Source organism: Manacus candei, unplaced genomic scaffold (genome assembly GCF_025592945.1).
Source record: "Manacus candei isolate 608988 ecotype Guabito, Panama unplaced genomic scaffold, ASM2559294v1 h1tg000025l, whole genome shotgun sequence".
Classification (NCBI taxonomy): Eukaryota; Metazoa; Chordata; class Aves; order Passeriformes; family Pipridae; genus Manacus; species Manacus candei.
Window position 1 is genome coordinate 11,520,708 of NW_026138073.1, and position 12,597 is coordinate 11,533,304.

Consider the following 12,597-nt stretch of genomic DNA (forward strand, 5'->3'; position numbering starts at 1 on the left):
CTTGCACCTATTCCAGGGAGCGTAAAATGGAGATGCAGGGGCTGTACTGGGTTTAAGTTCATGCTGTTTTTAAAGAGAACTGGTGTTGCCCGTCTCTGCTGGTTGTTTTCTTCTCTGCTGGCAGCGCTGACCTGGCTGATCGATGTTGCCACTAATTTTATTTAATTTTCTTGCCTAAGATGTGTCTTCTCCTTTCATACTCCCCTTTTGTTGCTCAGTCCGAGATTGATGTATAATGTCAAAATAAATCCAGCGAGCACCATGAGCTTCTAAGATTTGGGAGCTGGATATGGCAGGGTCAGGAGATCTGAAAGGCTTTTAGTTACCCACTTGTAGTAAGCCACCTGCATGTGAAGACAGCCAAATTACCAGCAACAAAGTGAAAAATGACAAGAGCATTCATTAAATGCCATGCCTGGGCTAGAATCTGAGTGCACTGAAGTGTTTTTATCTCATCTAATGGGTAAGCGACAGCTCGGTAGTTCCTGCTGCATTTCCTGCTCGGTGGGGGCTGGGGGCTGCATTGATTCAGGGATAAAAAGGACTTTCAGAGCACTGGAAGGATGTGGTCTAAAAGAAGCCAAAAGCAAGTACTTTGGTTCAAGCCTGTTGGCTTTGCCTTGCTGTGCTGGGTAATGGGTGCAGCCAGTCTGTTACCTGCCCTTGTCACGCTGGGGGGAGCTGCTGCTGGGGAGCAGATGATGAAAGGAGGGAGCTGGCAAAAAGAGGCTGGTAACTGCACAAAGGAGTGGCGTGTGCCAGAGCTGGTCTGGTAGAACTGTAAAGGTCAGTATCAATAGTACTGAGTACCCTCTGTTGGCTGTTTGATTCATTACAGAGTTCAGCAGGCTTTGGCACGTGACACCTTTCTTTAGTCGTTGAAAACCAGCGAGTTCTTTCCAGAAAAAAATACCGTCAACGTTTCTTTCAGGAGATTCACTCTTCAACCAAAAATACATTTGATTTATTACAGGGGGAAAAAAAAGACTGGAGTATTTTTAGTGAATGCTTCTCTGAGGAATAAGAATGTTTGAATTCAAAATCCTGATCACCTTCAGCCCTACATCCTGCTGTCTCAGGAACATGGTGTATGGGAGAGGTAGAGCACGGGGCACCTGGTACAAAGCACTGCAAGCACAAAGACATTTGGCGAGGCCATGACAGTGTGGCTGTTTCCTCACTCAGAGCTTGCAATGTTGGATTTTACCATCTCCTGCCCTCCTAGAGTATGTAATGAGAAAATTGTTTTGAAACCAAAGAAAAAGACTCTGCTGTTGAGGAAAGCTTGAAAACATGAGGCAAGTGCCTAGTGGGAAGGGACAGATACATTTTTTTGGTCCTTTGGAGTCATGTTTGTAGTCTTGTGATGCTTGACTGGGTCTCTCAAATATTTGTCTGGGGATGAACCAAGAGCTGCACAGCTCTTTTGAGGGGCCACACTATGAGAGGGGAGCAGAATGGCTGCAGCCCATCCAGTTGGCAAGAGGGGTTGAAGCACAGGGAGCTGGCACATGTTCTGTCTCAAGTGCTGTGGTATTACAGGACCTGTTGAGCCTTATTTCTTGGACATCTGTCCGACAAAGCCCTTGCTTGAGTCATTTGCAGTAATGTCGTGCCCTCAGGCCACTGAAGATGTGTTTAATTTGAAATTGAGTGTAATTGGAGCAGTTGGCCTTGTTGCTGCAATGATGATTTTCGGCAGGATATTCAGCATGTTCCTTTGCTGTGCTATCCACCAGCACCGCTCCAAGAGCCACAAACCCACGAACTGCTGCAATATACATTTATTTTTTTTTAGTAGACACAGCAGTTTGCACAGAAGGGCACCAAGAAGGGGGCATCAGTTGCATTAGTATCATAGTGACAGTCTGGGATATGGTGGTGACACACCATGGAATGGTTTTCCCAGCAGGTGAGGGAGCAGCTGTCCCTGCTAGGACAGAGACTCTAACACAGACCCAGCTCCAGATAACAGATGCAGCCCTACAAGTCCCAGGATACAGTGAGTGCCTGCGACTTCTCTGTGGTGGCAGGAGAACTGCCCCATGTCCTGCAGAAGGTGTGCTCTCTTGGAGGAGCTGTGGCATCAAGAGGAGGAATTACAGGGAGAAGTGAGCAAGCTGCACAGCACCAGAGATGAAGGAAGACAGGATCTTCTCTGAGACAATACAGCTCAAACAGCTCCCAAACCCAGTGAGGGTAGAGAAGCAGGCAGTGCCCATCCCTAATTTTAAGGTAAATGCAGTCTCTGGAGAAGGTGAAGGATGGAAACTTATGACACCAAGAGGAAGGCTCCTGCTCCCCTTGAGGACTTAAAACTACAAAATAAGTTCATCTCCCTCAAGACCTGAGCCAGATACAGTCCACATCAACATCTGCTGGATCAACAACACAGAAGGACATAAGCAATCCAGGAGGATCCTGGAGTGTATTGACAATAAATTCCTAAGTGATAAAGGAACCAACAAGAAGAGATGCTCTGGTGGACCTCATACAAAGCAGCAATGAGGGGCTTCTTTGGGCTATGAAGCTCAAAGGCAGCCTGGGCTGCAGTGACCATGAGATGGTGGAGCTCAAGATCCCAACACAAAACTGAGAATAGCAGCTGACAAATCAGAGAGTCAACCTTCCATCTAGAGGGACCTTGACAGGCTGGAGAAATGGGCTGACAGGAACCTACTGAAGTTCAGCAAGGTTTTCAAAGGGCTGTGCCTGGAGAGGAACAATCTCACACACCAGCATATGCTGGGGCCACTCCCCTGGGAAGCAGCTTGGCAGGAGAGGACCTGGAGGTAATGGTGACACCAAATTGCATGTGAGCCAGCCATGTGCCTTTGCCACAGAGGCCCTGATGGTATCCAGGGCTGCATTAGGCAAATCATGGCCAGCAGGTCAAGTGAGGTGATCCTGCCCCTCCACTGGGCACTGGTGAGGCCACACCTGGAGCGTGATGCTGAGCTCCCCAGTAAATGAAAGGCATGGACATACTGTAGAGAGCCCAACGAAGAGCCACCAAGGTGATTAAGGGACTGGAGCATTTCCCATATGAGAAAAGGCTTTGAGAGCTGTGACTGTTTTTTAGCCTGGAGAAGTCTCATGGGGGATCTTATCAATATATACAAATACCTGAAGGGAGAGCACAACAAAGATGAAGTCAGGCTTCTTCCAGTGGTGTCCAGTGAAAGGGCCAGAGGCAATGGGCACAAACTGAATGCTAGAGGCTCCCTGTGAACATCAAGAAACACCTTTTTACTGTAAGGGTGACTGAGCAGTGGCACTGGTTACCCAAAGAAGTTGTGGAGTCTCAAAAGCCATCTGGTCATGGTTCTGGGAAACTTGCTGTAGGTATCCACCTGAGCAGGGGCTTGGACCAGATGGCCTCCAGAAGTGGGGAAATGAAGTTGCCCAGGGGGGAGAAGTTTTTCCAGGTGATGAAGTGAGGCAGGAGCTGAGGAGTGAAGGAGACACAGTGGCCCTGTGGGTCATGGGCAGTTGACGAGAGGTCATCAGGCAGAGGTGAAGGGTCTCTGGTCTGGGGACCGTCCCTGCCGGACCTCGGTGTGCCGGCTGACAGGGAGCCGCCGTCCCGCGGGGCTCTGCCCCTGCCGCCGGCGGGGTACGAGCATCCCCCCTTCCCACCCCCGGGGCTGATCACCCGCAGCTGGCGCAAGCAGCCGCTCCGCCGGCGCTCGTTGTGGGCGCCCGGGGCGGCGTGCGGGGCCCTGCGGCCGGGGGGGCGCCGGACCGGGCGGGGGGCGGTGGCTCCGCAGCCAGAAATTAGGAGCTAAAGCGAGGGCTGCGCTCCGCCTCTGCCCCGCCGCTCCGTCCGCGCACCCGGCGGGCAGCTCGGACCCCCCCGCCCCGGTTCCCCCGCCCCCGGAGCGGCGGCGGCGGCGGGAGGAGGCGGCGCCGGGCGGCGGGATGCGGTGCGGGGCCGGGCGGCGGGCGGGCGCGGCGGCGAGGGGCAGAGCCCGGCGGGCGGCGGGGCGGCCCCGCTCCCCGTGAAGAGGCGGCGCGGCAGGGCAGCGGCCGCCGCCATGCAGCCCTTGCACCGGGCCCCGGCGTTGCTGCTGCTGCTGTTTCTGGCCGCGGGTGAGTGAGGCTGGCGGGGCTGGGGCGGGACCCCCCCGCGGCGGGCTGGGCAGAGGGTGGGGGTCGGTCCTTTCCGCGGGCACCGGAGCGCCCCGAGCATCGGGACCCCCAGCGGGGGGCGGGTCTGACCCCCCTCGTCCTGGAGAACCGCGGTCCGCGGAGGGTCCAGTGCTTCGGGGCACCGGGACCTCTGCAGCAGGCAGGTCTCCATCACCCACCCCCGCACAGGCACCGTTGACCCCGCGTACCGGGACTTGTGCGGATCCCCGTCCCCTACCCTGGAGCTCTCCCTGGGTACCGGGCGCTGCCCCCCACCCGAACATCAGAGCCCTCTGGAGCGGCCGGTCTCTGCCCCGGGACCTCCGGGGGTGACAGGGGACCCCTGCGCTCCCAGCATGGCGGGCTGGATGCACGTGGGTTTCACCCCGCGGGGACGGGGGTTCTCCCGGGCTCTCCTGCCTCGGAGAGGGGGCACGCGGCGCTGGACCCTGCGGGGACCCCGTGAGCACCGGCAGCGCTGGCGGAGCCGGGGGTGGGTGGTCGCGGCCCGGCCGGGGCAGCCCCGGCTGCGGCAGCACTGCCCCAGACCGCCCGCCCGGGTATCGATGGCTTCGTCTGGCGTCGTGGTGATTTTGCGAACTACCGCGAAACTGGTACAAAGGAACGGGGAACCGCAAATTGCTACGCGTTTCCCCAAGAGCCTCCTCTTGAAATTTGGAGGAGAGGTAGGGTGCCAAGGAAAGGCAATTAAGTGCGCTAATAATTATACTCGGAATAGTTGTGAAGGCTCTGCTTCTATTTTTAAATAGTCTAGGGAAATTTCCCAACAAAGGGATCCCCTAAAGACCTGTGAGGCTGAGATTGCCCTTTTCCTCCCTGCACCATCCCTTTGTACAGAAATCTGGTTAGTGTGGAACAGGAGTTCTGAACGGGGACATTTAAAGTGTGGGGGAGCCTTTGTCTTGAGTCATTCTGGCAGGGAGGGAAGGGCTGAGTTACCAACCAGTCACTGTCTTCCAGCACGACCGAGCTGTGATACAGTGACATCCAGCCCCCTGGCACATCTCTCTTATTACCCCAATCTCCCGAAAATGTTCATGGGGGAATGTGTCATCTGTGGAGCCATTCTGTCCATGAGCTGTGAGTCTCTGCCGTCTGGGACTCCCTAAAGAGAAGAGATAAAGCCTTTTAGGTTTGCAAACAATAGTGAGCTTAAAGAGCAAAATGGATCAGAAAACCTGTTGGGGTTTTGTGCCAATACTCAGTGGCACAGAAGCAATAAGTCTTTCCAGAGCTGAGCAGGGAGCCAATTTTGTGGCTTCCTCCAGGCAGGTTGTCCACATTAAGGGAAAACCTCGGGCACAGCTGGCAAAGGTTCTTTAGCCGCATTTCAGCAGGAAACCCGAGTCTCCAAATTCAGCCAAACCTCTGCCTCCTCCACAGTGGAGGGCAAGATGCATGGGCGGGGGGGTGGGGGAACTGCCATATTCCCACCCTGCCCAGCTGCCAGCCCCATAGCCAGAAAGCTGCATTTGCTCTGCATGGGAAGGAGATGGACCTCGTGGTGGTTTTACACTGTGGCAGCCAAAAGGACCACCACTGGTACGGTTATGCTGAGGGGAGGGTGTGTTTCCTATTCTGCTGAGGCTGCTGGAAACTTTCTGGTATTGCTGTCCAGCTGGTGGTGATACAGAGGATTTGGGTCCTTGGCTTTCCCTCTGATCCTCTCTGCTGTCCTGGCAGGGATAGGAGTATGGGTGGGAGGCACATGGCAGCTCCGAGGGACAGCTCAGTTCCTAGTCTAGTGAAACTGATAATCCTGGTGGGCTGTAGAGATACTGGAGGGCTGGACTCGATTGGCCAGACTTCTCCAGATGACTGGACTTCTACCTAGATGGGAGGTCAGAAGTGGAGATACAGATTACTGGGAATTTATACATTAAGGCCTGCTTTGGTTAGTAGCTTTGTTCAGTGGTTTAGGATCTGTTCCAGTCTGAAATAACTTGGTGCACTCTGGCTTCGCTTCTCCAGCCCTGCAGGACAGGAATTGTTAATCCCTGAAAAAGAGCTTCCCTCAATTGGGAGCCTCTGCAGACCTGCAGGATGTGCTGAAATGGGACATGCACCTCATGAGGGTCCCATCAGATTGCTGAGCAGCACAAGTCTGCTGGCAGAGCGTGGAAACATCTCTCCAGGCTCTAGGGTATCTAAGCCCCTTTGGTTTTGCAAGTAGGAAAATTATGTGATTAAAAGCAGGGGGACAAGGAGGGAATTGGTCTCTTTCCTCTTTTTATCTCCCCAGGTGCTTGTCTTCATGTGGGCTATTTAAGGGGTGTTTTTTTCCCTTCTGCCTGCTTAGAAGATGCCTTGTTAGCATTGTGTGAACAAGCCAGAGATGAGGGAGTATAGATCAGGATGGATGAAAATTCCCTGTAGTCAGTTTTAGCTTGGCCTCCTCAGTGCCATAAGGAAATGTTCATTTAATTATAGGCATCAGGGGTAGAAATAACTACATTAAGCCCTCAAGGGGAAGCTGCTGGCGACGAGCTACAGATCAGAGCGCACAAAAGTTTTTCCACTCCCTCAGTGTGGGAAGAAGCTCCGGCATTTTGTGGGTACCTGAGTGAGCAGCAGCAGCTGCCCTGGCAGCCCTGCTGCAGGGCCAGGAGAGAGGGGCTGCAGGGAAGGTGCATCGAGTGGCTCGCAGCTGGTGCTTGAGTGAACTTGCTTCTTGTTCTTGCTGGCTATTTGTTGAAACCAGGACACTGTTGAAACACGTAATCCCCAAAGAATGGAGAGGCTATTTGTCAGCCACATGAGCACAGCCCACACCGAGGCAAAGCAAACACGTGTGTTGATTTGTTCAGAGGGCCGGGGATGCTGGCAAAGAAGATACACCCTGCTGGGGCTCAGATCAGCCCCTCATCGTCCCTATGCCTGGTTAAGCCCTGTTGTGGTTGCCAGAGTTTGGATGTACATTCTTGTTCTGGTGATAATTTGTTACTGTTGGGCAGCCAGCTTTGCAGCCCGCCCTCTATATACCAACTGCAACCACTCTCGGCTATTTCTGTCCTGCCTGATGTGTTGGGAAGGTAGTCAGGACCCATACATGTGCCCTGGGACCACCTAACCTTTGCATGAGTTTTTTTTGCCGGGGATGCGTGAGGTTGTTTGCAGAGTGGAGACTCTTGGGGGAGAGTCTGCTATGCAGCATGTGGCAGGGTGGTCGTCACTGCTCTGCTGCAGGGTCTGGAGTGGAGTGTAACCATTTTGTGTTCAATGTTGTGCCCAGTGAGTTTTAAAGGCCTTATGGGATGTAAAAGACTTCTATTATATTTTGATGGGCAACCATGTCTCAAGGGAAGCCCCTCCTGCATCTGAGGTAGTGCTTGCTCTGCCTGAGCAGGGTGGCTTTGAAGACGAAGCAGCCACAAGCCTTTATTTGGTGTGCTAGAAATCAAACTGAGCACCATGGGGTACACAGTCCAGGCTGGGACAGAGCAAGAAGAGGAAGCACAGGCCTGGCAAGGCAGATGAAATGCTTTGGGCCTTTGAGAGGGCAAAGAAGTCTGTGGGCTGTGGTTTTTCTCTTAGATCAATGGCTTTCATCCTGTGGTGTGTTAACCCCTGGGGGCCTGTGGGCTGTTTGAAGAGGCCTATGAAAGGTAACTGAGGAAAGAAAATTGACTTCTGCTGTGTACAACTGTCTACCTGATGCTGTTTCCCCAGGGGCTGCATCTCCCCTGGCCCTGAGCTGGCAGCTGCCATTGTCAATAGCGAGAATCGCGAAGAGGAGCAGACGTTGCAGCAGCAGAGGAGGGAGGTGTGAAGGCTACGAGACAATCTGGGGAGGGAGTGAAGGCAAACAGTCTGGGAGACTGAAACCAAGTGAGATTGTGACTCCCGGCATGAATGGTTGGGTGAAGGGGAAAGGACAGGCAGGCTTGTTGGAGTTGCCGTGACCTGCTTGCATGGAGTGTCTTGTGTGCAGGCGGGTGGAGGTGTTCAGAGCAGTCATGATGTTACTGGTTGTAAGGACAAGAGACTTGACTCACCTCAGCGCTGGGCTGAGGGTGCCTGTCACCCCTGGAAGGCAGGCCTCTGCTGTGCTTGTGCTGACAAAGGGCACATCTACAATTTTCTGCAAAAGCAGGTGCATCTTCTGGCAGTGCCGTGCCATTTCCCAGGATATACCTGGACCCGCGTGCTCTGGATGTTCTCTTCTGAAATGCCAAGGGAGAAGATGTTGGGAGTCCTTTGTGAGGTAGTAGCCACTCAGTACGTGCAGACACACACTCCCTGTAGCCGAGTGTTGGAGCTGTCTCATTATGCTTGCTGTAAAGAGCTGTAAAAGCTCAAAGATGCTGGCACAGCATCCCTTTAAAAAGCTGTCCCGTTGCAAGGGCTTCTTCAGTTGTGCCTCGTCCCTCTTGTTGGTGCAGGTTGGTAAGTATGTGCTCCCTGCTGACCCAAGTGCTTTTCCCATTGCTTTCTAAAATGTACTGGAGCCGTGAGAAGGTGGATAGTTTTAGAGGGATGCTCCGTAAGGGACCTGATTGCTGGCAGTACCGGAGGAGGATGGCAGTCTGATCTTATTTTCTGAAGCCCTAATTGGAAATGATCTCAGAGATTAGGGACATGGCTGGATGTGTAAGTACTCTAGTGCAGCATGGGAGAGCAGCGATAAGGCCATGTGGGAGCTAGGCTGGGAGAGGTCTTAGGTAGAGGTGTCCCAGAACAGCTATGATCTGTAAGTCTGAATTAGCATCAAAGGGACTTGGTTTGATATACGGTCATCCTGTGTGCTTCCCTGTGCAAGCTGTTGAAGGTTTGGTGTGCAGAGACTCCAGGTGACTGTGTGGGAATCAGCTTGGACATCCCTCAGTCAAATGACATTTTCTTCTCTTCCTCCACTGGCCACGGTTGGGATCCTTTTTTGTTATTTAAATTGGTCTGTGTTTTGTTATGTTCTGGAAGTGGTTTATGCCGTTGGCTGTTCTGCCCTGAGGCCTCTCTCCTCTCTGCCCTTGGGCCTTGCTCCCCGGCCTTTCCAGGCGTGGTGGTCTGGGGGAGGGAATATCCCTGGCAGATGCTTCCCTCATCTGGTCATTGTGTTTCTGTCCTAACCGATTATCAGTAAATGACCCATTCCTGACCCAGCTCTCCTAGGAAATAACATTGTTGGGTAGCTCCTGGGTGTGGGGTGGGCTTGAAAGGAAGGTCAACAGTAGCAGGGCCAGATGGACATTGTTGCGGCTGCTGCATTGGCAACACCAAGATGCTCTGACCCCCCTCCCTGGCAGCCATTGTGCAACTGTGCTTGGGAGGAGTGTGCAGGCTCTGCTAGTTGGTGGTGAGAGACAGGTAAGTCAGAGTGTGCTCCAGGCAAATATTCTTCCCTTCAGCAGGCTGATCCTGCCTCCGTGGCACTGTGGTGTAGCCACAACACACATGAAGGAGAGGTAAAACCAACCTTCTGTTGGGTAAACTGAAGAATATTCCATAGATCAAGCCAATGTGATGACATCTTAAGGGATGGTTGTATGTTCCTTGGAGAGAAATTGAAGTTTGCTTGTTATTAATTAAAAAGCAAGAAAATTTTGACATAGTCACAGCCAGGATCCATTTCATCTCCCCAAATCCCTCCTCTCATTTCAGCTGGACACAGAAATTACTTATTTCCTCTTTCACTCCTAGTCCTATTCAATAGGCCAGTTGGGAGCCTATTTTAAACAGCTGCAGCTGCCTTGTCCAGTGGAGAGGTGGCTTGCTTTGTGGCAAAGGGATGAAGCAGTTCTTGGTCAGCTAATGTAGAAAATATTTTGAGATTGTTTTAGAATTGTTTAGAACTGTGGAACTGCTCTTATTCACAGCAGTTTGGGAGAGAGATGGCAGATAATTTTTTGTCAGGTATTTTCTTCTGCTATTGAGCCAAACTCCCCCATCTCCTTGTCCTGTTTTCTTGAATCCTCTGCTGAGCTGAACAGAGCAAGCTTCTCTATGAGTTGGAACTGTTTGCTGTGGGATCAGTGGGGTCAACAACTAGAAAACTCATTTCATCGGTGTGTCCCCATGGCCAGCTTTTTTCCAGTGAACTTGGAAAGGTAACGTTACAGTATTATTCCCTGCTGTTGGAATTGCCCCATTCTGCTCCTTATAGAGGTGAAGCACCTTTTGCAAGGCCATTGTTACCTCCACGTGTCATCTTTGTGGGTACCAGCAGCAGGACAGCTCGCAGCCGCCGCCGCGGAGCTCCCGTGCTGGTTTCGGTGCTCTCTGCCTTTGTTCCCTCTCCCCCCTCCAGCTACCTCTCCCACTTTCTCTCATTTCTCGCTCCTCCTCTGTCTGTTCTGGGGAGGGCTTTCCTCCGGTGCTCACAGCCCTGCCGTTTCCCTGAAGGCTGGCTGCCCTCTTTAGCATGCAGAGCCTCATCTCCTCCAGGTTACGCAGAGGTGCCGCAAAAATAGAAATGAGAGACAAACGCCCCATTGAAGCAGCTGGCAAGCCCTGGCTCCGTTCCCTGCTCCCTCCCATCTACAGTTGCCGGGCTTTATTCGTTTGTGTTTCTTTATTCCTATCTCTTGATCTGCCTTTTAGAATACAAAATTGGGAGACTGATGGCTGATAGAAGTTGTCTAATCCCTGTTCCCCATCCAAGGAGGAAAACGGCCTGGCACCGAGGTCTTGGGCATTAGATTTCCTCTCTCAGCTGTGCTCCCCTGCCTCCCAGCTCAGCTTGTGCTTTGATTCTTTCTTTGCCTTGGACTTGACAGCTGCATGGAGCTCCTTTATGAGATGCTTGGAAGAGAGGGGGAAGGTGCCAAATCTTGGGGCTGCTGTTTGGCACCTCAGCCCATTGAGTTTTTGCTGCTGGTGCAGATGGTATGAATGAAGTGGTGTCAGGATGCTGTCTGGAGAGGTACTGATTTTTACCCTGGTGTGATAGTTCTGTTAGCCCTGTGGCATTCGGGCTGGTGCTGGCACGGAGGGTTCCCCCAGGCCAGTCTCTGCATCCTGTGCCTGTGGATCAGGCCCCAAGGTCTTACTCTAGATCCACCCCAGGAGAAACCTGGCTTGCTCAGGCTGTGCATGACTCATTCTTATCTTGGGCTGAGGAAAGCACAGCATCCCAGTAAACCAGATAATGCAGCTTAGGGGGTTTTAACTGGGTAAACACTTCAGAGTTAAAGGAGGGTAAACAAACTCCCAGCATCCAAACTTCCTTCATGGATGGAAATAACTCTCTGGATGCCCAGGTTCACTTGCCATGAGATGTCTGTTGAGAAGTGGTGGGATGGACTGTGGCTGAGTCTGGAGGCAGCCCAAACATGGTGTAGCTGATGGAAAAAAAGGCCTGAGCCAGCCTGGGAGCTGGCGCAGAGTTACATTTTGAGACTTTGCCTTGCTGCCTGGGAGACCCAGGATGTGTTTTGTAGTGTGGCTGGAAAGCTGAGGTGCCACATCAACCATGTCTGCTAATGGGAACTGGGGGAAACTGAAGCATTGGGGCATATAAAGAGCTTACTTAGGATCCAGGCAGTTAGTTACAGTCACAAATATATCAAATATTCCATGTGGTCTTGGACCACTTGGTGTCTCCCTGTCCTTCTGCTCTCCTTTGGTGGATAACTTTGAGAATAATGTTTCTTTTCTCCTTCTTGCTGCTCTCTGTCATGTTTGCTTAAGCTGTAAGCTCCTCAAGACAAGTGCTCTCTCTGGTGGGCTGCACAGGGCTCAGTGCTCTCTGTCAGTGATGCAGGTGTCTTGTGTCAGCTGGGGAAGCCCAGCCTGGGCATTGTGTTGGAGCCTGCTGAGCACCACTGGATTGGCATGGGGGCCTGGCCAGGTCTCTCTTGGATCCGTGCTCATGCATAGGAGATGTGTGAGCTCTTGTTTCCAGCTGTGGACTTCACTGTGTGTGCAGGGCTCGCAGGGAGCAGGCACATTCCCAGGGATGCCCTGAGGCATTTTGGTTGGCTCAGTGATGCTGCAGTAGCTTCCTTCTCCTTTGATACTCTGCTGTTCCCTTTTTTGTTGCTGTGCTGGCCTCAGCTGATCTTGACTTGGATCAATAGAGCAAAATAAACGAGATTGAGAAGTGCTGAAGCCTAGCCCAAGTGCATATGGGAAAGGGTAACCAATATTGGATTTTGCTCAGTTCAGAGAGTAGTGGAAGAAAGTGGAGAGTGTCAGAGCAGGCAGAAGACTTGAGAAATTCATTTCTGGATTTTAATGTTCCCAGGACTGCTTTGGTAATCAGTCTGGCAGGTTAGCAGCAATTCCCAAACTTTGTGTGCCAACAGGCTTATGTTTTCAGCAAAAGCACCAGGGCCAACCCATCTGCCATTGCCCCACAGCTCATCTTAACACTTGTCTTGATTTGAATTTGCCCTTCTGGGATGTGAAATTGTAGGACACAGTGGTGAGAAGCAACCTCGGGAGGTTGCCTAGTCTGTGCCCTTGCCTCAAGGCAGTTCAGCTCTGCTTAAATCATTTCAGGCCACG

General features: G+C 52.4%; 1 protein-coding gene across 2 annotated transcripts in view; it reads left to right on the forward strand.

The window, feature by feature from the left end:
- The first annotated feature begins 3,991 nt into the window (after positions 1-3,991).
- Positions 3,992-12,597, forward strand: part of PODXL2 (podocalyxin like 2) — a 32,485-nt gene continuing 23,879 nt past the window's right edge. Inside the window, exon 1 of one of the 2 annotated variants that reach the window (XM_051788913.1) lies at positions 3,992-4,092. In XM_051788913.1, coding sequence (XP_051644873.1) covers positions 4,038-4,092 — 55 coding nt within the window. In that variant the 5' untranslated portion in view covers positions 3,992-4,037. Of the gene's footprint in view, positions 4,093-8,379; positions 8,539-12,597 lie in introns of those variants that run through there. The other variant, XM_051788912.1, reaches the window with a different exon arrangement.